General features: G+C 33.3%; 2 protein-coding genes across 2 annotated transcripts; both read left to right on the forward strand.

The window, feature by feature from the left end:
- On the forward strand, positions 1 to 11,320 carry LOC135092624 (golgin subfamily A member 6-like protein 25). The gene is made up of 3 exons (XM_063991229.1): positions 1 to 985; positions 9,437 to 9,667; positions 11,184 to 11,320. The coding sequence occupies exons 1-3, from the start codon at positions 1 to 3 to the stop codon at positions 11,318 to 11,320; spliced, it is 1,353 nt and encodes a 450-aa protein (XP_063847299.1).
- Positions 11,321 to 11,380: 60 nt separating this feature from the next.
- LOC135092625 (dnaJ homolog subfamily C member 17-like) lies at positions 11,381 to 11,788 on the forward strand. Its single transcript, XM_063991230.1, has one exon. The coding sequence runs from the start codon at positions 11,381 to 11,383 to the stop codon at positions 11,786 to 11,788; it is 408 nt and encodes a 135-aa protein (XP_063847300.1).
- Positions 11,789 to 26,109: the final 14,321 nt, after the last annotated feature.

Consider the following 26,109-nt stretch of genomic DNA (forward strand, 5'->3'; position numbering starts at 1 on the left):
ATGCTCGGCGTGGCTCGCGACGCTCCCCTGGAGGAGATCAAGCGGGCCTATCGACGAAAGGCCCTCGAATTGCACCCCGACAAGAACCCGGGGGACGCAGCTGCTGCAACCGTGCGATTCCAGCAGCTGCAGGCGGCGTACGAGACGCTCTGCCGCCAGAAGGAGGCCGGCGGGGAGCCACAGGAAAGGCAGGAAAAGAAGGAGGGGGAGTGGAAACGAGAAGAGCAGCAGGAAAAGGCGTGGAAGGAAGAGGATGGAAGGCAGCGGCAGCGTAAAGAGGAAGACCGGTGGTGGGAAAAGGACGATAAACGGAAGAAGAAAAAGAAAAGGCAGAGAAAGAAGCAGAGCAGCGAAGCACCGGAGGAGGAGGAGGAGGAGGAGGAGGAGGAGGAGGAGGAAGAGAATGAGGAGAAAGAAAAGGAAGAAGAGGAGGAGCAGGCGGAAGAAAGGGCGAAGTATTGGGAGGATGAAGAGAGGGGGAAGGACTGGGAAAAGAAGAAAAAGAATGAGAGAAGGCACCGAAAAGATAAGAATCAGATGAACGAAAATACATGGGAGAGAAAGTGGAGCAAGAAAACAGCAGAAGAGGAGGAGGAAGAAGGGGAGGAGGAGGAGGAGGAGGAGGAAAAGGTGGGGAAGGAAGAAGAAAGGCAAATGGACTGGGAGGAAAGAAAGAAACAGGAGACGGGGCCCCGCAAAGACAAGGAGGAAATAAAGAAAGAGAGAGCATGGGAGAGGAAGAGGAAGAATAAAAGATCAGAGAAGGAAGAGCAGGAGGAGGAGGAGAAGGAGGAGGAGAAGAACTGGAAAGCGGAGAAACCAGTGAGTAAGCAGAATGCAAGGGAGAGAAGGAAGAAGCGAAGAGAGGAAGAGAGAAAGAGACAACAAGAGGAAGAGGTGAGGATGAGAAGACGGCGACATGAGGAACAGAGAAAGGCGAACGAACGAAAGAGGGAGATGGAGGAGGAGAAGGAGAAAGAGGAAAGCAGGAGGAGGAAAGAAGAGGAAGAGCGGGAGAAAGAGAGAGTTAAACACCAAGAGAAGGAAAGGATTAGGCGAGAAGAAGAAGAGAAGGAGAAAGAAAAGGTTAGACGAGAGGAAGAAGAGAGAGAGAAAGAGAGGCTTAGAAGGGAAGAGAAGAAACAAGAGAACATCAGGCGAGAAAAAGAACAGGAGAGGATGAGAAGGAAGCGACAAACAGAGGAGACAGAAGAAGAGGAAAGGAAGAGAAGGAGAGTAGAAGAGTACCAGAAGGAGGAGGAGGAAGGAAATGAAAGCAGTAAACAGGAGGAAGAAGAAGGGAGGTGGGATGGAGGGAGAAGGAGGCTGCAGAGGACGTTGAAGGCAGTGAGGCAGAGAAGGAAGAGAGAGGGGATAAAGAGACGCGGCGAGGAGAGAGTGAGACGCCAGCAGGAATTGGAGGAAAAATTGAGGTAACACCTGGAGGAGGAAAGGAGGAAGCAGCAAGAGGTGGAGGGAATAAGACAGGAGGAAAAGATGGAAAGGATGAGAAGAGAACATGAGGAAGAGAGGAGGGAACAGGAAGAGAGAGAAAGGGAAGAGAAAGGACAGGAAGAACACGCAGGACGGGACAGAAAACGAGACGATGAATGCAATAAGCGGCCTTTGCGTTGGAAGAAAATAGCGTTTGGTTTTAAAGAAATCGTTCAAAAATTCTGGAAAAAAATAAAAATTAAAAAATCGAAAAAAAAAGACTGAATAAGACTGAATAAGTAAAGATAGAAAAAAATGGATGAGTAGTGAATAGTGATGGCAGTGTTAGGTGATGGCTTGGAATGTTGTGTTGCTGTTATGATGCCCTGATATAACAACAGAAAAGTCAATAAAAAGAAAAAAAAAGATAAGAAAAAAAAAGAAATAGATGTAGAACATAGATATTAAGAGTAGCCTTAAGGTGCACTAAAAGAAAAAAAAATCAAATAAATTAAGAAAAGACGAAAAAAATATATAGACGTTAAGAGTAACATTAAGATGCACTAAAAGAAGAAAAAAAGAAAAAAAATATATAGAAAATAGATATTAAGAGTAAATTTAAGATACACTAAAAGAAAAAAATCAGTAAAAATATATTAAATTAAGAAAAGAAAAAAAAGATGTAGAAATATATATATATATATATATATATATATATATATATATATATATATATATATATATATATATATATATATATATATATATATATATATATATATATATATATATAGAAAATAGATATTAAGAGTAACCTTACGATGCACTAAGAAAAAAAAACAATAAAAATCAAATAAATTAAAAAGGACGAAAAAAAAAATATAGACGTTAAGAGTAACATTAAGATGCACTAAAAGAAAAAAATAAAGAAAAAAAATATATAGGAAATAGATATTAAGAGTAAATTTAAGATACACTAAAAGAAAGAAAATCAGTAAAAATATAATAAATTAAGAAAAGAAAAAAAAAAGATGTAGAAATAGATATAGAAAATAGATATTAATCTTAAGATGCACTAAGGAAAAAAAAAACAATAAAAATCAAATAAATTAAAAAGGATGAAAAAAAAATATAGACGCTAAGAGTAACATTAAGATGCACCAAAAGAAAAAAAATAAATAAATAAAAATATATAGAAAATAGATATTAAGAGTAAATTTAAGATACACTAAAAGAAAGAAAATCAGTAAAAATATAATAAATTAAGAAAAGAAAAAAAATATAGAAATAGATATAGAAAATAGATATTAAGAGTAAACTTGAGATACACAAAAAAGAAAAAGAAAAAAATATAAAAAGTTAAGAAAAAGACGAAAAAAAAATAGATATATAGAAAATAGATAATAAGAGTAAATTTAAGGTATGAGCAGTGATGAGTGACGTAATGGTAGTGTTAGGTGATGACTTGCAGTGTTATGTCTACGTTATGATGCCAATATAATAACACAAAAGTCAATAAAAAGAAAAAAAAGAAAAGAAAAGAAAATATAGATATAGAAAATAGATATTAAGAATAACATTAAGATGCACTAAAAGAAAAAAAAAATCAAATAAATTTAGAAAAGAAAAAATAGACAAAATATATATTAAGAGTGACCTTAAGATACACTAAAATAAAAAAAAATAAATAAACAAATCAAAAAAGAAAAAAAATATATGTATAGAAAATAAATTAAGAAAAGAAAAAAACATGTAGAAATAGATATAGATATAGAAAATAGATATTAAAACTTAAGGTATACCAAAAGGAAAAAAAATCAACAAAAATATAATAATTCAAGAAAAGACGAAAAAAAGAAATAGATATATAGAAAACAGATATTAATAGTAAATTTAAGATATACAAAAAAAATCAATAAAAATATAAAAAATCAAGAAAAGAAAAAAATATATATACATATAGATACAGAAAGTAGATATTAAGAGTAACCAACCTTAAGATACACTAAAAGAAAAAAACGATAAAAAAATAATAAATTAAGAAAAGAAAAAATATATAGATATATAAAATAAATATTAAGAATAAACTAAGACACAGCTATAGAAAAAAAAACACTAAAAATATAAAACATTAAGAAAAGTCGAAAAAAATATAGATATAGAAAATAGATACTAAGAGTAAACTTAAGATACAATAAAATAAAATCTAATTAAATTAATTAAAACAAAGAAAAGATATAGATATAGAAAATGTATATTAAAATAATAGAAAGAAAAATCAATAAGATTATAATAAATTAAGAAAACAAAAAAATCTATATTAAATAGATATCAAGAGTGAACTTAAGATATACTAAAAGGAAAAAATGTCAATAAAAATTAGATAAAGAAAAGAAAAAAATATAGAAATAGATATAGAAAATAGATACCTATTAAGAGTACATAAGAACATAAGAAATAAGGGAAGCTGCAAGAAGCGACCAGGCTTACACGTGGCAGTCCCTGTATGAAACACTCCTACCTATTTCCATCTGTTATCCCCATCCATTAACTTGTCTAATCTTCTCTTAAAGCTCTCTAGTGTCCTAGCACTAACTACATGATTACTGAGTCCGTTCCACTCATCTACCACTCTATTTGAGAACCAATTTTTTCCTATCTCCTTCCTAAACCTAAATTTTTCAAGCTTGAACCCGTTATTTCTTGTTCTGAACCCGTTATTTCTTGTTCAATCTTATGTAATCTTATGATGTACTGAAAGAAAAAAATCAATAAAAATATAATAAATTGAGAAAAGGAAAAAAATGTAGAAACAGATATAGAATATAGAAAATAGATATTAAGAGTATACACCAAAAGAAAAAAAATATATAACAAATTAAGAAAAGGCGAACAAAAAAAAAAAATATATAGAAATAGATATAGAAAGTAAATAGCTAAATGCATAATACACTTAAAGAAAAAAAAAGGGAAAATCAATAAAAATATAATAAGTTAAGGAAAGACGATGGATGACATAGATGCAGTAATGAAGTGTTACAAAAGGGGACATAGACAACCAGGAGAAGGAGACACAATGGGATACGCGGATGATACAGCCGTATGGAGTGACGACAGGCAAGACTTGGAAGGACCACTGTTGACATTCATGAGGTACTGACAAATGCACGTTTAAAGATGAAGGTGAAAAAAAAAACAAATAAATAATGAAATTCTGTAGAGGGGAATAAGAAGACTTCGTGGTGGAAATACAGGGAAGCAGAGTCAAAGACGTCGAAGAAGTTAAATACTTAGGAAGTGTATTTACAACAAAAGGAAATAATAAACAAGAAATAACCGATAGAATAGTGCAATATACTAAATGAACAGGAGCATTATGTCCACTACTGAAGGATGCACATGTACCTCTAACAGCCAAGAAAATTATGTTTGAAAGTGTTTTGACTCCAACTCTAACGTGTGGCTCATAACAAGGACAACAGACAAGAAGGAGAGAAGCAGGACACAAGCAGCGCAGTGACAGTTTTAAGACTGATTACAGGAAAGACAAGAAGAGATAAAATCAGAAATAATTAAATCAGAAAAGATATTGGAGTTGTTTCAGTGTTCAGCAAAATAGACGCGGCTCAGGTGAGGTGGCTGGGACATCTTGAGAAGATGGACGAGGCAAGAATTGCCAAAAGAAAATGGAATGGGGACCAAACAGTAATAGGCCGAGGGGAAGACCCAAGAAAAGATGGAGAGATGCTGTTAAGGAGACACTGGATAGATACAACATGGCAGAAATACAGAAACTTAGAAGACAAGGGACTAAGCAAGACAGACGAGAATGGATGAGGAGGCTTGCCCCACTGGCAGAGATTCATCTCTAACTGGGAGCCGAAGTAAGAAGTAAAGCAAGATATAGAAAATAGATATCAACAGTAACCTTAAAGATACACTCAAAGAAAAAAGTCAATACAAGTATAGGAAATTAAAAAAGGACGAAAAAAAAAAGATATATATAGAGGAAATAGATATTAAGAATAACTCAAGAAACAAAAAAAAAAAAATCAATAAAGATGAAATAAATTAATAAAAGTAAAAAAAAAAATACAAAAATAGATACAGATATACAAAACATTTACTAAGTGTTACCCTAAGTAACACTAAAAGAAAAATCAATAAAAATTAAATAAATTAAGAAAAGACGAAAAAAATAAATATACAAAACAGATATTAAGAGTACCCTTAAGATACACTAAAACAAAACAAAAAAAAAATCAATAAAAAATTAAATAAATTAAGAAAAGAAGATAAAAAAAGATATAGATATAGAAAATAGATATTAAGAGTAACCTTAAGATACACTAAAAGAAAGTCAATAAAAATTAAATAAATTAAGAAAAGAAAAAATACAAAGAAATAAACACAAAAAAGAGATATTAAGAGTAAACTTAAGATACAATTAAAGAAAAAATAAATGAAAATATAGTGAATTAAGAAAAGGAAAAAATGTAGAAATAGAGAATATAGAAAATAGATACTAAGAGTAAAACGAAAAATATAAGTAAAAATTAAATAAATTAAGAAAAGAACAAAATATAGAAATAGATATAAATATTAAGACTAACCTCCAGATATTCCAAACGAAACAAAAAAATAAATAAAATATAATAAGTTAAGAAAAGACGAAGTAAAAATATAGATATAGAAAATAGATATCAAGAGTAAACTCAAGATGTAATAAAAGAAAAAAGTCAATAAAAATTCAATTGATTGAAAGAAAAAGAGAAGAGAAAAGAAAAGAAAAGCAAAGAGAAAAGACAGGATGAGTAGTGACGAGTGGTGTAATGGCAGTGTTAGATGATGACTTGCAATGTTACGTTGCTGTTATGGTGTCAAAATATAATAACACAAAAGTCAATAAAAAGAAAAAAAATAAAGAAAATAAAAGATACAGAAATAGATATAGATGTGGAAAATAGATATTAAGAGTAACCTTAAGAGGCACAAAAAAAACACAATAAAAAAATCTAATAAATTAAGAAAAAGACAAAAAAATATATATAGACATAGACAATAGATATAAACAGTAACCTTAAGATAGATTTAAAAGAAAATACATTAATTAAAAAATATATAGAAAATAGATATTAAGAGTAAATTTAAGATACATTAAAAGAAAAAAATCTGAAAAAAATATAATAATTAAGAAAAGAAAAAAAAGATTAGAAATATATATAAAAAATAGGTATTAAGAGTAAACTTAAGATGCACAAAAAATTATTAAAAAAATATGATAATCTATGAAAAGACGAAAAAAAGAAATAAATATATAGAAAATAAGAGTAAATTTAAGATAAACAGGAAGATCAATAAAAAATATAATAAAATCAAGAAAAGAAAAGAATATATATATATATATATATATATATATATATATATATATATATATATATATATATATATATATATATATATATATATATATATAGATATAGATATAGATATAGATAGATAGATAGATAGATAGATAGATAGATATAGATATATATGTAGATATAGATATAGAAAGTAGATATTAAGAGTAACCTTAAGATACACTAGAAGAAAACTATTAATGGAATATAATAAATAAGGAAAAGACGAAAAAAAAAAAGATACATATAGAAAATAGATACTAAAAGTAAACTTAAGGTGCACTAAAAGAAAAAGAAATAAAAATTAAATAAATAAAAAATATAGCTATGAAATAGCTATTAGGAGTAAATTTAATCTTCATTAAAAGAAAAAAAATCAATAAAACAATAAATTAAGAAAAGAAAAAAAAAAGATGTAGAAACAGATATAGAACATAAAAAAATAGACATTAAGAGTAACCTTAAGATACACCAAAAGAAAAAGAAACAAAAATATAATAAACTGAGAAAAGGCGAAAAAAAAAACATAGAAATAGCTATACGAAATAAATATTGACTAAATTCAAAATACAGTAAAAGAAAAGAAAATCAATAAAAAATATAATAAATAAAGGAAAGACGATGGATGACATGGATGCAATAATGAAGTGTTACAAAAGGGGACATAGACAACCAGGAGAAGGAGACACAATGGGATACGCGGATGATACAGCCGTATGGAGTGACGACAGGCAAGACTTGGAAGGAGCACTGTTGACATTCACGAGGTACTGACAAATGCACGTTTAAAGACGAATGTGGACAAAAAAAAAAATAAATAAATAAAAGTCTGTAGAGGGGAATAAGAAGACTTCGTGGTGGAAATACAGGGAAGCAGAGTCAAAGACGTCGAAGTGAAATACTTAGGAAGTGTATTTACAACAAAAGGAAATAATAAACAAGAAATAATCGATAGAATACTGCAATATAATAAATGAACAGGAGTATTATGTCCACTACTGAAGGATGCACATGTACCTCTAACAGCCAAGAAAATTATGTTTGAAAGTGTTTTGACTCCAACTCTAACGTGTGGCTCGTAACAAGGACAACAGACAAGAAGGAGAGAAGCAGGACACAAGCAGCGCAGTGACAGTTTTAAGACCATACATTCCAATCCAAGACTTCACCTCTTCCGCAGACTCTTCCGCAGAAACATGCCAGTTTACTTAATTGCCGACCTTAACGCCAACCACCCCATCCTTGGCACTCAGCTTAGCACATTAATTAAAAACAAGACGATTCAACATATTGGCTCTCCTTTTCCTACTTTTTCACCCATCGGAGAGGAACAAATTCTGACTTAATACTCACAAATTAACAAAACTCATCACAACACTCATATTTCACAGGGACGTCTCACAAGTGACCACATCCCAATTTACCTTACTCTTCCGTCAACCTTACTATTTCGTCTTCACCCATTTATGTACCAATACCTCCCAGACCTGACTTTAAAAGAGCAAGGTGGAGCCTGTTCCAAGAAAGCACTGACAACAATACTAAACACAATAACCTAGACAACATTGCCCTCGAGGTAATAGACACACCAATCACATACTGCCACAAAATCACTGAAACTTCAATAGACGCACACATTCCTTGCATGCACCTGCGCCCTCTACCACACCCCAACCTCAGCTATCGCACACAAAAAATAATCTCTCAATTTAACGCAATAAAACACCACTCAACAGTTTACGGCTGGACACCACACCACTTCTTAACCTATAAAACCATAAAAACTTATCTATCCGAAGCTCTTATTATAAATTCCAACGAAAGCTGGAGCAAAATTCTACAAAACATCGCTGCAAGCTTCCCTAACCCAGAGTTCTTTTGGAAAAAAAATAAGAACCTGACAGGACAGTCCATTCCAGAAGCCCACTACCTAATTAACTCCCGCAACACCAAAGTATTCTCTACGCCAGACAAAGAAGAGCTGCACAGACAACACTGGTCCAGGATTTTCAGCCAAGACGATAACGAAGATAAAGTAGAACAGGAAGAACCCCACGAAGTATTTGAATACCTACACAACAACCTAGATAGAATCACACCATTTCACAACGCAGACATCAGCAGGCTAAACAACCCACAACTGGACCAAGAAATAACCACACAAGACATCAAGCAAATTTGCAATCATACCAAAAAGACATGACCCGGAAGGAAAGGCGTTAACAAAACCATCCTTAACAAATTACCTGAATCCGCATTTAACCACCTCAGACATTTTTAATGCATGCCTCTCATCTAGTTACTTCCCAGACCACTAGAAAGCTTCAATTATTAATACCCAAAGCTGATAAATCTCCACACCAGGTCGAAAACTATAGACCAGTTTCACTTCTGGAAGTCCCTGGAAAAAACTTTTGAAAGAATTATCAACAACAGATTACGAAAACACCTAGAAATAAATAATCTCTATAACGAAAATTTAGTGTGGGTTTAGCATGGGGAAAGGCACTCATATGGCCTTAGCATTAATCACCGAGCAAATAGCTCAATACAAAGCCAACAGAGGCAGTGCCATATAATCTTACGTGATATATCCAAAGCATTCGACAAAGCGTGGCATAACGGTTTGAAATACAAAACACTACATCTGCAACTTCCATCAACCATTGAACGACTTCTCTGTGACTTCCTGAATGATGGGAAAGCCCGCGTCAAAATAAATAATTACACAGGTCCAAACATCAACTTAGAGTGTGGAGTGCCTCAGGGCAGTGTGCTTTCGCCAACCCTCTTCACCATATATACCAATGACATCAGAAAACCCTACAAAGGTATATATATACATATATATCACTTATGCAGATGACATGACACAAGTTATTGGATATCAAGGAAGATCTAAATCTATAATAAATATCATCACTGAGAGAGAAATAATAAAGATCAATAAATTTGAGGAAAAATGCAAAATAAAAACTAACATACAGAAGTCCACTCCGTTACACTTCGACGCCAGAGTCACACACCCACTAAATATAAATGGCACTGAAATAGAATTTAAATCTACTGGAAAAGACCATTGGCCTCAAAATCAACAGTTACGGATATAAAACAAACACCATAAAAAGAAAGAATAAAGCCAATGCTGCACTAAGGAAATTATATATTCTACGAGATCTACCAACCAAAATTAAAACACGCCTGGTTAAAGCATTAGTAATACCCATTTTAGAATATCCCCCTGTCCCTGTTTATGTATTATCCACTACCCAGATTAGTATTCTACAGAAGTACAAAATAGACTACTTCGCTTCGCTGCAGGTCAAAAGTACCCACATACACTCACCACAGAGGAAATTCATAAAGCTACCAAAACACAACCTATAAATATCAAACTTCACGAACAGGCAGCAAAAGTCTGGACACCATTACACCTGGACGATCATTATATCTATAAAAATCTAATTCATGCTCAAGTAAACATAGAAGGATATAATAAAAATCTCCCGAGCAGTTTATCTAGTATACAAACTTGCCCGACTCCTCAGTTTCACACAACCACATCTCAGTCGCTAAAACACCTCGAGTCTCCACACCACATGAATAATCCTTCAGTTTACACTTAACAAGTCAGTACTTACTAGGTATTCCTACTTACCTTTCCCAGCACTGCTCTGTCTCAGACTTACAGGATGATGAAACAAAGTGACTGGATAAACAGTTTATTAAATCTTCTTTATTGCATACAAAAAAAAAAAGTATATCATAAGTTACCTGAGTTACTTGCCTTTTAAGATTTATACTTTACCTTCTTTATTGCTTAGGAGAAAAAAAGGGATTATTATTATTATTATTATTTTTTTTTTTTTTTAGTTTCTGATGTTTTAGGACTAATACTTACCTCTACTCACCTAGTTCAGTACTGATCAGGGTTTACTTATATAACGAATATTGAATCCAGTAAAGCACCTGCAAAAGAAAAAAATATTAGTACAATTATGTACTTGTACACTCCTTGGTATTGAAAAAAATAAAAAATAAATAACTAAATAAATAATAAAAAAAGAATAACAAGAACAATAAGAAGAAATCAGTATATAAAATTTTAAAAATAAATATAAATAAATAAATAAATAAATAAATAAAAGCAACTGTCTAGGTTCAGTAAAGAAACCTGACTGGCGACTCCTACCTTGATCTCCAGCCAGCAAAAAACTCACCATAAATCTTACACAAGAACAGCAAGGTGGACAGCCCGCCAACTTTTAACTCCTCCTGTCCTTCCTATTTCCTACTTTACCTTCAATGTGTACAAACTCTTATTTCTCTTCCCCCTCTCTTCTTCAGTAAAACAGCTAGAAGTCAGTCACCAGAGAGAGAGCGTCGAAGCATCACTTCACCTCTGTCATATCAGTGTCTCAGTTCTCAAGTGTGTACTGTGTAAATCATATCGCGTGTACTTAGTAAAAGAAATCTACCAATAAGTGGCAGTGACTAGAAGTGGATTCACTTCGAAACACCTGCTTACTCTGGCAAAAGCAAGGATGAGCATCCATTTTGCCAGAAGCATTCACGCTGTGCTCGGCGTGGCCCGCGATGCTCCTCTTGAGATCAAGCGGGCCTATCGACGAAACGTCCTCGAACTGTACCCCGACAAGAATCCGGGCGACGCAGTTGCTGCAACCGTGCGGTTCCAGCAGCTGCAGGCGGCGTACGAGTCGCTCTGCCGCCAGGAGGAGGCCGGCGGGGAACCACAGGAAAGGCAGGAAAGGAAGGAGGGGGAGAGGAAGCGAAAGAAGCAAAGGAAGGAAAAGGCATGGAAGGAAGAGGATGGAAGCCAGCGGCAGCGTAGAGAAGAGGACCAGTGGCGGGAAAAGGACGATGAACGAAGGAAGAAGAGGCAAAGAAAGAAGCAGAACATTAAAGCATCGGAGGAAGAGGAGCAGGAGTAGAAAAAAGAGAATAAGGAGGAAGAGAAGGAAGAGAAGAAAGAAGAAGAGGAGCGGGCGGAAGAAAGAGCGAAGTACTGGGAGGAGGATGAAGAGAGGGGGGTGGATTGGGAGAAGAGGAAAAAGAATGAGAGAAGCGCCGGAAAGATAAGAACCAGATGAAGAAGGATAAGACATGGGAGAGGAAGTGGAGCAAGAAAAATGCAGAAAAGGAGGAAGAGGAAGAAGAAGAGGAGGAGGAGGAGGAGGAGGAAGAGGTGGGGAAGGAAGAAGAAAGGCAGATGGACAGGGAGGAAAGGAAGAAACAGGAGACGGGGCCCCGCAAAGACAAGGGACAGATAAAAAAAGAGAGGGCATGTGAGAGGAAGAGGAAGAATAAAAGAACACCAGAGAAGAAGGAAGAGGAGGAGGAAGAGAAGGAGGAGAGGCACTGGAAAGAGGAGAAGCCAGTGGGTAACGGGAATGCAAGGGAGAGAAGGAAGAAGCGAACAGAGGAAGAGACAACAAGAGGAAGAGGTAAGGATGAGAAGACGAAGACACGACGAACAGAGAAAGGCGAACGAATGGAAGAGGGAGATGGAGGAGGAGAAGGAGAGGAAGGAAAGCAGGAGGAGGAAAGAAGAAGAGCGGGAGAAAGAGAGGGTTAAGCACGAAGAGGAAGAAAGGATTAGGCGAGAAGGAGAGAGAGAGAGAAAGGAAAGGTTAGGCGAGAGGAAGAAGAGAGAGAGAGAAAGAGAAGCTTAGGAAGGAAGAGGAAGAGAGGAAGCTAGAGAATATCAGGCGAGAAAAGAAAGAGGAGAGGATGAGAAGAATAGAAGAATGCCAGAAGGATGAGGAAGGAAATGAGAGCAGTAAACAGGAGAAGGAGGAAGAGAGAGAGGGAGATGAAAGGAGGAGGAGGCGGCAGAGAATGTTGAAGGCAGTGAGTCAGAGAAGGAAGAGAGAGAGGATAGAGACGAGGCGGAGAGAATGAGATGGCAGCAGGAATTGGAGGAAAGATTGAGCCAGCACCTGGAGAAGGAAAGGAGGAAACAGCAGGAGATAGAGAGAATGAGACAGGAGGAAGAGATGGAAAGGATGAGAAGAGACCAGGAGGAAGAGAGGAGGGAACAGGAAAAGAGAAAGAAGGAAGACAAAGGGCAGGAAGAAAACGCAATAAGCTGCCTTGGCGCTGGAAGAAAATGGCGTTTGGTTTAAAAAAAAAAAAAAAATCGTTCAAAAATTCTGGAATTTTTTTTTTTAATTAAAAATCGAAAAAAGACTGAATGAGTCAATTAAAAAGAAACGAGAAAAAATGGGATGAGTAGTGACTCACCCAACACTACCATATAATGATAATGTTGGGTGATGATGACTTGGAATATTATGTCGCTGTTACGATGCCCTAATATAATAACTGAAAAGTCAATAAAAAAAAATAAGAAGAAATGAAAAAAAAATATATATATACAAATAGATATTGATATGGAAAATAGATGTCAAGAGTAAAGTTAAAATATACGGAAAGAAACAGTAAATCAGTAAAAATAAAATAAATTAGGAAATGCGAAAAATATATATAGATATAGATATAGATGTTAAGAGTAAATTTAACATATACTAAAAGAGAAATCAATAAAGATATAATCAATTAAGAAAAGACGAAAAAAAGAGAAGTAGAAATCGATACAGATATAGAAGGTAGATATTAAGAGTAACTTTATGATACACTGAAAGAAAAATAATAAAAATAAAATAAATTAAGAAAAAAAGATCTAGGAATAGATATAGATATAAAAAAAATTGATTTTAAGGGTAAACTTAAGATATACTAAGAGAATAAAATCAATGAAAATAAAATGAATTGATAAAAGGAAAAGATATAGGTAGAGAAAGAGAAAATAGATATTAAGATACTCTAAAAGAAACAAGAAAAAATCAATAAAAAATAACATAAATTAAGAAAAGACGAAAAAAAGATATAGAAAAAATATAGATATGGAAAATGGATATCAAAAGTAAACTTAAGATACACTAGAAGAAAATATATATATATATATATATATATATATATATATATATATATATATATATATATATATATATATATATATATATATATATATATATATATATATATATATATATATATATATATATATATATATATATATATATATATATATATATATATATATATATATATATATAATAAATTAAGAAAAGACGAAATAAAAGTATATATACAAGAAATGAATATCAAGAGTAAATTTAAGATATTCTAAAAGAAACAGATAAAAATCAGTTCAAATAAAATAAATTTAGAAAAGACGAAAAAAAAAGATGTAGATATAGATATAGAAAATAGATAATAAGAGTAAACTTAAGATACACTAAAAGAAAAAAATATCAATAAAAGTTTAATAGATTAAGGAAAGAAAAAAGATACAGAAATATATATATATATATATATATATATATATATATATATATATATATATATATATATATATATATATATATATATATATATATATATATATATATATATATATATATATAAACTAGATATTAAGAATAAATTTAAGATACTCTAAGAAATCAATAAAATATAATAAATTAAGAAAAGAAAATATAGAATTAGATATAGTTATACAAAATCAATATTAAGAGTAGCCTTAAGAAACACCAAAAGAAAAAAATCAATAAAAATAAAGTGAATGAAGAAAAGACTAAAAAAAGATATGATATAGAAAATAGATGCACTAAAAGGAAAGAAAAAATCAATAAAAGTAAAATAAATTAAGAAAATAAAAGATATAAAAATAGATATAGATATAGAAAATAAATATTGAGTAACCTTAAAAGACACCAAAAGAAAAAAAACTCAATAAAAAATAAATAAAATAATAAAAGACGATAAAATAATAGATCTAGACTAAAATTAAAAAGAACAAAATATGGATAAGAAAATACAAAAAAAAAAAAAGAAGATGTGTGAGTAGATTATCAAGCAAAATAGGTAACAATGTGTGCGGAAAAATAAATAATAAATAATAAATAAACTAAATAAAACTAAATAAAAAAAACTAAAAGAAAAAGAAAAAAATAATAATAAGTGTTGTGTAGAAAGACTAAGAAATGAAGCACTTAAATAAGAAAAAAAAAATCAATAAAAATCAAATCAGTTAATAAAACGAACCCAACAAAAAGTATGGATCTTCGATAAAAGCAAATAATAACTGAGATTGTAAATAATAATGATGACAATTGGATCGGGATAAAGGGAAACAAGACGTTCTGTTTCTTAACAAGTCACACACAGTTGAAGTGTGTTCCCCGCTGTACAGTTGTCGTGGAAGTCACGGAGCGTGTTGGAATATTTACCAGTCAAACGCCTCGGAAGGCTACTGACGAGCGAAGTTCTCAGTAATGCATGAGTGGAATGGGTATTTAAATAACACAGAGAGAGAGAGAGAGAGAGAGAGAGAGAGAGAGAGAGAGAGAGAGAGAGAGAGAGAGAGAGAGAGAGAGAGAGAGAGAGAGAGAGAGAATGGCATCCTAACCTAAAATAACCTAGCAAAAATTAATCAACCCAACTTAACATAACCTGACCTTAGGTAACCTAGTTTAACATAACGTAACCTAACTTAACATTTAAAAACGTAAAGTAAAATAAGCTAACCTAACTTGAAGTATCTTAACCTAACGTAACCTCACCTCACCTAACCTAGTATAGCCTCACATCACGTAACCTAACCTAAAGTAACCTGACCTGACGTAACCTAACCTGACGTAAACAAAGGGAATAGGAAGACGAAAGGGCACATTTACGTATTTCCCTCAGCTCTTGTTACTGACGGAATGAAGATGCGTGGCCATGTTCATTCTATGAATCAATCGCCTCGGAAGGTATTCCAATAGGTGACCCTAATTAACAGTAAGCTCAGAAAGAGGATGAAAAAAAAAAAATGGAGAAAACTGTGTGTGTCTGTCTCAGTCTCTGTCTATATCTCTTTCTTTTTATAGAAACAGAAAAAAAAATTATTCTTACATCCAAAATAACAAAAAATAAAGGAAAAAACAATAAACACGAAAAGCAATAATAGTTTTGTTTATGTTCGCGAGTGTGTCTAATTGCATGCAAGTCCACCCCAAAATAACTGTAAAGATGCTAGTCATTTATCTATGATAGTAAAATGATAAATCAAGATAAAAAAAAAAAAAATCAAAAAGACCAATGGTTGTGCTGCATACCATTGGATAGGAGAGAGAGAGAGAGGGGGGGGGGGGCAATTTCAGGCACACCGCACATGACGCACTAGCCTAATAAAAAAATTTAAAAAATCAACCTAGCTCAAAATTTAGCGTGAGCCCAATGGTTGTGCTGTATACCACTGGACAGTAAATTTTCTTCTACGTTCAGTGGTATGTGTCCGGTCCTGCTGAAAGAATAAAAAGTTGGTGAAAATTTTAAAATAAAAAAATCCATGTTCACATTTCTACTTTTTGCAAGTTACGCATTAACCGGATAAAAGAAATGAAAGGTATATCATATAAAATTGATAGAGTTGTGCTATCATATGGTGCTAATTTCGTTACGATCTCTCTCGTAGTTCCGGAGATATTAGCATTTGAATGGCGTTACAGTCGGGGCGGACCGCTCAAAATGAAAAAAAAAAAAATAATAATAATAATAATAATAATAATAAATAATAGTAAACTTTGCTTTGCTGGAAATCGTTTTAATCAAACATATGGACTAATGAACGGCGTTGTGGTGAAAGCCCCACAAGGCCAAGGAGAAGAGAAAGAAGCGAACAGGAGAGGGAGAGATGACAAGAGGAAGAAACAAGGATGAGAACACGGCGATAGGAAGAACAGAGAAAGGAGAACGAACGGAAGAGGGAGATGGAGGAGGAGAAACAGAGGAAGGAAAGCAGGAGGAGGAGAGAAGAGGAAGAGAGGCAGTTCCTTCTCACCTGCATCTCTCGCCTGGATCACCTTCCCCTTGAAGTCGTACATGGGGCTCCGTCAGGGACTCGAAGAGGTCCATTTCCACCAATGCGCAGGCCAAAGAGCCTGCATACTCTAGTCATGTCTTCAATAGACATGACTAGAGTATGCCTGACAATGCATTGTGGGTATCCTGGAGAAATTGGTTATAGTACTCATATAACTCTGAGCCCAGTGCTGAATTTAAAAGTTCATTCAAACATATCAGTGCCGTGTCAGGTTCAGCGTCAGTGAAAGCCGTGATGTTTCAGTAACATCAATTCACACGTCCGTAGTGACTCCTTGCTGCGTGATGTCGGTGATTTCCAAAACGGCAAAGTTTTCAGACGTAAAATTGGCAATTATCACCACAATTCTTGATGAAAAGGAAGAGATGTAGCATAAGTTGAAGAAAAGAAAGTGGGTACATGAGTCGTGCAGGAAAAGAAAAACTAAAGGAGAGTTTGCTGCTCTGTACAAAGTGCACAAAGGTAATGATGGAAAAAAAAAAAAAAAATTCAAGATATGTTGTTTGAGATTTGTCCATATACACTGGATGATTCCGAACCAATTCACTAAGTAATCCATCATGTATTTTCGTGGACAAACTGACAGCACTCGTCCGGCGTCCGTGAAACACTGAAAAATATGTCTGGCGACGATATTTAACTTTAAGGAACAGAGACGGAACTGACACGGAGAGTCAAAACACGGCACTGCGCCGGTGTGAATGCGTCACCCGAATTCAAATTATATATATATATATATATATATATATATATATATATATATATATATATATATATATATATATATATATATATATATATATATATATATATATATATATATATATATATATTTTTTTTTTTTTTTTTTTTTTTTTTTTTTTTTTTACTGACAACGACGGAGTGAGTATTTGTATACATCATTTTTAAGCTTTCGCTTGGTGAGTTTGTGTGGCATCTTTGTGCCACCATTTCCTCACTTTCATGTCCACAACTTTCCTTATGAATCTCCTCGCTTGTTCCTGTGTTCTCGTTTTTTTGACTGGGCCTCTTCTCTAAACTCATTCAGTTTACTTCTCTCTTCTTGGTTCTTGTCTCTTTATATATATATATATATATATATATATATATATATATATATAGCAAGTGGACCAGATGAGCGAAAGCTTAAAAATGATGTATACAAATATAGGTGGTTTGGTGTCGAGCCTATGGGAACTTAAAGACTACATAAAGAACAAGACGTGGTATGTTTAACGGAAACCAAACTAAAAGAGGAAATAAAGATGAGATTTGAAAAGGAAGGACATAACACATGGAGGAGAGACAGAAAAAGAAAGGAAGGAGGAGAAGGAGTGATGATATTGGTAAAAAAAGATATTGTTGTTGGGGAAGTGGAATATGGTGATGGAATGGCGGAAGCTTTGAGTGTTGTGATTAAGATCAAAGGAAGTGAAAAGAGAAAAATTATTGTGACGTACATACCACTAAAAACTAATGCATGTGAGACCAATGGATATAAAATTATGCAACTAGAAACAAGAAATAACATAGAGAAAATGATAGGGAAAAGTAACAAAGTCCTCTTAGTAGGCGACTTAAGCACTAAACTAGAAGGAGACGGAAGTAAAAAAAAAAAAAAAAGTTGGGTCATGGAGCAAAGAACTTATGCATACCATGATGGTGAATACAATGAGGCAATGGGTGAACGAACCTACAAGATGCAGAGAACCATCACAGTTGGAGTTACTGTTTACGAAATCCCCAGAAAGTAGGCCAATTATACATTATCAGAGTTCAAAGGGAATAAGTGATCATGTGACAATAGAAATAGTACTACAGGCGAAAACAGTGTTGCACAGGAATTAACAATTTAGAAATGTGAGATAAAACTATGCTAAGCCAAACTTTGCAGAGCTTAATACCCTTTATGCAAGGAAGAGTCCAAACTCCTACTCAAATGAAAAAAAAAAAATGAAGCATAGGATTGACATAAACAAGTTAAAAGAGAAGAAAGAATTTATGAAACTACTGAGGAGATGAGCGAACTAATGAATGAGAGTTTTCAATCTGTGTTTACAAAGGAAACCGATTTTGTGCCACCGAAAGTGGTATTACAGAATGAGGGAATACAGGGAATACAAGTAAAGAGACAAGAAATCAAGAAACTGCTGGAAGAGCAGAATGTTAGAAAAGCTGTGGGACCAGACCAAGTAAATGGATGGACATTAAAAGAATGCAGAGAACAAATGGAAGAACCCATATAGGATATAATTAACATCTCGTTGAAAGAAGGAAAAGTACCAAGGGAATGGAAAAGAGCTAACCTAGCCCCAATATACAAAGGAGGAAATAAAATGGAACCATTAAATTACAGAACAGTGTCACTGACATATATTGTAAGCAAGCTTTGTGAAATAATAATAAAAGATAAATAGGTGCAATATTAAGATGAAAAGATAATTACAGAAAAGCAACTTAGATTCAGGAAAGGAAGATCCTGTGTCACAAATCTACTGAGCTTCTATACGAGAATAATAGATGGAGTGCAAGAGAGGAATGGATGGGTTGATGCGGTATACCTGGATCTCATTAAGCATTTAATAAAGCTTCTCAAAAACGTCTTATGTGGAAGTTAGAGAATGAAGAAGAACTAAAGGGAGCAACATTGAGATGAATGGATGACTATTTACAAGGGAGAAAAACGAGAACAGTAATCAGAGACAAAAATTCAAGTTGGCGCAGAGTGACAAGTGGGGTACCGCAAGGATCTGTGTTGGGACCTATTATGTTTCAAATGTATGCAGATTATATGATAGATGATCTAAATAGTTATATAAACCTTTTCGCTGATGATGCAAAAATAATGAAAATAATAAAGGATGAATAGGAATGCAAGGAATTACAAAAGGGTATTAACAAGAAAGATACATGCATGGAGCCAAAGACAGAAACTAGAATTTAATGCCAGAAAATGCCACGTGTTGGAAATAAGAAAAAGTAAAAAGAGACCTTCATGGAATTAGAAAATGGGAGGAGAAATAATAACGTAAAGTAATGAAGAAAAAAATTTGGGAGTAATGATCCAGGGTACACTATCACCTGAAAGGGACATAAACAGAATATTCAGCTCTACATACAGCTTGTTAACAAACATTAGGGTGGCGTTTAACTATTTAGATAAAGAAATGATGAAAAAAATTATAACATGCATGATACGACCTAAATTGGAATACGCATCAGTAGTTTGGGATCCACATATAAAAGAAAAAAGAAAGATATACGAAAACTTGAAAGAATATAGAGGATAGCGACAAAGATGGTACCAGAATCGAAAGAATTTGATTAGATGGGATTACCATACTACAAGAGAGAAGAGAAAGAGGAGAAGTGATAACAATGTACAAGTTAGTAAACAATATAGAAATAATAGATAGAAATGACTTGGCACCACAGATGGAGGAAGGAGAGAGACGGACGAGAGGGCACGAAACATAAAGAAACACAGCTTCCCGTATCGAACTATTGAAATCTGGAGTGATTGCAAGGAAGAGGTGGTTTTGGCAACTAGGTTAGTACTTATTGTTCCCCAGAGTGCAGGAGGCGCTTCTCTCCATGTTGTTGCTATTTGGAATGCTTCACCTACGTCTGTCCCTAAGGTGGACGGCATTAGTCGCTTTTAGTTTGCATTATGGCTGATTCTCACACATATCAGTGACGTATCAGTGCCGCGTCCGCTCACTCCGTCGTTGTCAGTAAAAAAAAAAAAAAAAAAAAAAAAATATATATATATATATATATATATATATATATATATATATATATATATATATATATATATATATATATATATATATATATATATATATATATATATATATATATATATATATATATAATTTGAATTCGGGTGACGCATTCACACCGGCGCAGTGCCGTGTTTTGACTCTCCGTGTCAGTTCCGTCTCTGTTCCTTAAAGTTAAATATCGTCGCCAGACATATTTTTCAGTGTTTCACGGACGCCGGACGAGTGCTGTCAGTTTGTCCACGAAAATACATGATGGATTACTTAGTGAATTGGTTCGGAATCATCCAGTGTATATGGACAAATCTCAAACAACATATCTTGAATTTTTTTTTTTTTTTTTCCATCATTACCTTTGTGCACTTTGTACAGAGCAGCAAACTCTCCTTTAGTTTTTCTTTTCCTGCACGACTCATGTACCCACTTTCTTTTCTTCAACTTATGCTACATCTCTTCCTTTTCATCAAGAATTGTGGTGATAATTGCCAATTTTACGTCTGAAAACTTTGCCGTTTTGGAAATCACCGACATCACGCAGCAAGGAGTCACTACGGACGTGTGAATTGATGTTACTGAAACATCACGGCTTTCACTGACGCTGAACCTGACACGGCACTGATATGTTTGAATGAACTTTTAAATTCAGCACTGGGCTCAGAGTTATATGAGTACTATAACCAATTTCTCCAGGATACCCACAATGCATTGTCAGGCATACTCTAGTCATGTCTATTGAAGACATGACTAGAGTATGCAGGCTCTTTGGCCTGCGCATTGGTGGAAATGGACCTCTTCGAGTCCCTGACGGAGCCCCATGTACGACTTCAAGGGGAAGGTGATCCAGGCGAGAGATGCAGGTGAGAAGGAACTGCCTCTCTTCCTCTTCTCTCCTCCTCCTGCTTTCCTTCCTCTGTTTCTCCTCCTCCATCTCCCTCTTCCGTTCGTTCTCCTTTCTCTGTTCTTCCTATCGCCGTGTTCTCATCCTTGTTTCTTCCTCTTGTCATCTCTCCCTCTCCTGTTCGCTTCTTTCTCTTCTCCTTGGCCTTGTGGGGCTTTCACCACAACGCCGTTCATTAGTCCATATGTTTGATTAAAACGATTTCCAGCAAAGCAAAGTTTACTATTATTTATTATTATTATTATTATTATTATTTTATTTTTTTTCATTTTGAGCGGTCCGCCCCGACTGTAACGCCATTCAAATGCTAATATCTCCGGAACTACGAGAGAGATCGTAACGAAATTAGCACCATATGATAGCACAACTCTATCAATTTTATATGATATACCTTTCATTTCTTTTATCCGGTTAATGCGTAACTTGCAAAAAGTAGAAATGTGAACATGGATTTTTTTATTTTAAAATTTTCACCAACTTTTTATTCTTTCAGCAGGACCGGACACATACCACTGAACGTAGAAGAAAATTTACTGTCCAGTGGTATACAGCACAACCATTGGGCTCACGCTAAATTTTGAGCTAGGTTGATTTTTTAAATTTTTTTATTAGGCTAGTGCGTCATGTGCGGTGTGCCTGAAATTGCCCCCCCCCCCTCTCTCTCTCTCTCCTATCCAATGGTATGCAGCACAACCATTGGTCTTTTTGATTTTTTTTTTTTTATCTTGATTTATCATTTTACTATCATAGATAAATGACTAGCATCTTTACAGTTATTTTGGGGTGGACTTGCATGCAATTAGACACACTCGCGAACATAAACAAAACTATTATTGCTTTTCGTGTTTATTGTTTTTTCCTTTATTTTTTGTTATTTTGGATGTAAGAATAATTTTTTTTCTGTTTCTATAAAAAGAAAGAGATATAGACAGAGACTGAGACAGACACACACAGTTTTCTCCATTTTTTTTTTTTTTTCATCCTCTTTCTGAGCTTACTGTTAATTAGGGTCACCTATTGGAATACCTTCCGAGGCGATTGATTCATAGAATGAACATGGCCACGCATCTTCATTCCGTCAGTAACAAGAGCTGAGGGAAATACGTAAATGTGCCCTTTCGTCTTCCTATTCCCTTTGTTTACGTCAGGTTAGGTTACGTCAGGTCAGGTTACTTTAGGTTAGGTTACGTGATGTGAGGCTATACTAGGTTAGGTGAGGTGAGGTTACGTTAGGTTAAGATACTTCAAGTTAGGTTAGCTTATTTTACTTTACGTTTTTAAATGTTAAGTTAGGTTACGTTATGTTAAACTAGGTTACCTAAGGTCAGGTTATGTTAAGTTGGGTTGATTAATTTTTGCTAGGTTATTTTAGGTTAGGATGCCATTCTCTCTCTCTCTCTCTCTCTCTCTCTCTCTCTCTCTCTCTCTCTCTCTCTCTCTCTCTCTCTCTCTCTCTCTCTCTCTCTCTGTGTTATTTAAATACCCATTCCACTCATGCATTACTGAGAACTTCGCTCGTCAGTAGCCTTCCGAGGCGTTTGACTGGTAAATATTCCAACACGCTCCGTGACTTCCACGACAACTGTACAGCGGGGAACACACTTCAACTGTGTGTGACTTGTTAAGAAACAGAACGTCTTGTTTCCCTTTATCCCGATCCAATTGTCATCATTATTATTTACAATCTCAGTTATTATTTGCTTTTATCGAAGATCCATACTTTTTGTTGGGTTCGTTTTATTAACTGATTTGATTTTTATTGATTTTTTTTTCTTATTTAAGTGCTTCATTTCTTAGTCTTTCTACACAACACTTATTATTATTTTTTTCTTTTTCTTTTAGTTTTTTTTTATTTAGTTTTATTTAGTTTATTTATTATTTATTATTTATTTTTCCGCACACATTGTTACCTATTTTGCTTGATAATCTACTCACACATCTTCTTTTTTTTTTTTTGTATTTTCTTATCCATATTTTGTTCTTTTTAATTTTAGTCTAGATCTATTATTTTATCGTCTTTTATTATTTTATTTATTTTTTATTGAGTTTTTTTTCTTTTGGTGTCTTTTAAGGTTACTCAATATTTATTTTCTATATCTATATCTATTTTTATATCTTTTATTTTCTTAATTTATTTTACTTTTATTGATTTTTTCTTTCCTTTTAGTGCATCTATTTTCTATATCATATCTTTTTTTAGTCTTTTCTTCATTCACTTTATTTTTATTGATTTTTTTCTTTTGGTGTTTCTTAAGGCTACTCTTAATATTGATTTTGTATAACTATATCTAATTCTATATTTTCTTTTCTTAATTTATTATATTTTATTGATTTCTTAGAGTATCTTAAATTTATTCTTAATATCTAGTTTATATATATATATATATATATATATATATATATATATATATATATATATATATATATATATATATATATATATATATATATATATATATATATATATATATATATATATATATATTTCTGTATCTTTTTTCTTTCCTTAATCTATTAAACTTTTATTGATATTTTTTTCTTTTAGTGTATCTTAAGTTTACTCTTATTATCTATTTTCTATATCTATATCTACATCTTTTTTTTTCGTCTTTTCTAAATTTATTTTATTTGAACTGATTTTTATCTGTTTCTTTTAGAATATCTTAAATTTACTCTTGATATTCATTTCTTGTATATATACTTTTATTTCGTCTTTTCTTAATTTATTATATATATATATATATATATATATATATATATATATATATATATATATATATATATATATATATATATATATATATATATATATATATATATATATATATATATATATATATATATATATATATATATATATATATATATATATATATATATATATATATTTTTTTTTTCTTCTAGTGTATCTTAAGTTTACTTTTGATATCCATTTTCCATATCTATATTTTTTCTATATCTTTTTTTCGTCTTTTCTTAATTTATGTTATTTTTTATTGATTTTTTCTTGTTTCTTTTAGAGTATCTTAATATCTATTTTCTCTTTCTCTACCTATATCTTTTCCTTTTATCAATTCATTTTATTTTCATTGATTTTATTCTCTTAGTATATCTTAAGTTTACCCTTAAAATCAATTTTTTTTATATCTATATCTATTCCTAGATCTTTTTTTCTTAATTTATTTTATTTTTATTATTTTTCTTTCAGTGTATCATAAAGTTACTCTTAATATCTACCTTCTATATCTGTATCGATTTCTACTTCTCTTTTTTTCGTCTTTTCTTAATTGATTATATCTTTATTGATTTCTCTTTTAGTATATGTTAAATTTACTCTTAACATCTATATCTATATCTATATATATTTTTCGCATTTCCTAATTTATTTTATTTTTACTGATTTACTGTTTCTATCCGTATATTTTAACTTTACTCTTGACATCTATTTTCCATATCAATATCTATTTGTATATATATATTTTTTTTTCATTTCTTCTTATTTTTTTTTATTGACTTTTCAGTTATTATATTAGGGCATCGTAACAGCGACATAATATTCCAAGTCATCATCACCCAACATTATCATTATATGGTAGTGTTGGGTGAGTCACTACTCATCCCATTTTTTCTCGTTTCTTTTTAATTGACTCATTCAGTCTTTTTTCGATTTTTAATTAAAAAAAAAAATTCCAGAATTTTTGAACGATTTTTTTTTTTTTTTTAAACCAAACGCCATTTTCTTCCAGCGCCAAGGCAGCTTATTGCGTTTTCTTCCTGCCCTTTGTCTTCCTTCTTTCTCTTTTCCTGTTCCCTCCTCTCTTCCTCCTGGTCTCTTCTCATCCTTTCCATCTCTTCCTCCTGTCTCATTCTCTCTATCTCCTGCTGTTTCCTCCTTTCCTTCTCCAGGTGCTGGCTCAATCTTTCCTCCAATTCCTGCTGCCATCTCATTCTCTCCGCCTCGTCTCTATCCTCTCTCTCTTCCTTCTCTGACTCACTGCCTTCAACATTCTCTGCCGCCTCCTCCTCCTTTCATCTCCCTCTCTCTCTTCCTCCTTCTCCTGTTTACTGCTCTCATTTCCTTCCTCATCCTTCTGGCATTCTTCTATTCTTCTCATCCTCTCCTCTTTCTTTTCTCGCCTGATATTCTCTAGCTTCCTCTCTTCCTATTCCTTCCTAAGCTTCTCTTTCTCTCTCTCTCTTCTTCCTCTCGCCTAACCTTTCCTTTCTCTCTCTCTCTCTCCTTCTCGCCTAATCCTTTCTTCCTCTTCGTGCTTAACCCTCTCTTTCTCCCGCTCTTCTTCTTTCCTCCTCCTGCTTTCCTTCCTCTCCTTCTCCTCCTCCATCTCCCTCTTCCATTCGTTCGCCTTTCTCTGTTCGTCGTGTCTTCGTCTTCTCATCCTTACCTCTTCCTCTTGTTGTCTCTTCCTCTGTTCGCTTCTTCCTTCTCTCCCTTGCATTCCCGTTACCCACTGGCTTCTCCTCTTTCCAGTGCCTCTCCTCCTTCTCTTCCTCCTCCTCTTCCTTCTTCTCTGGTGTTCTTTTATTCTTCCTCTTCCTCTCACATGCCCTCTCTTTTTTTATCTGTCCCTTGTCTTTGCGGGGCCCCGTCTCCTGTTTCTTCCTTTCCTCCCTGTCCAT

The sequence above is a fragment of the Scylla paramamosain genome, chromosome 40 (assembly GCF_035594125.1).
Source record: "Scylla paramamosain isolate STU-SP2022 chromosome 40, ASM3559412v1, whole genome shotgun sequence".
NCBI lineage: Eukaryota > Metazoa > Arthropoda > Malacostraca > Decapoda > Portunidae > Scylla > Scylla paramamosain.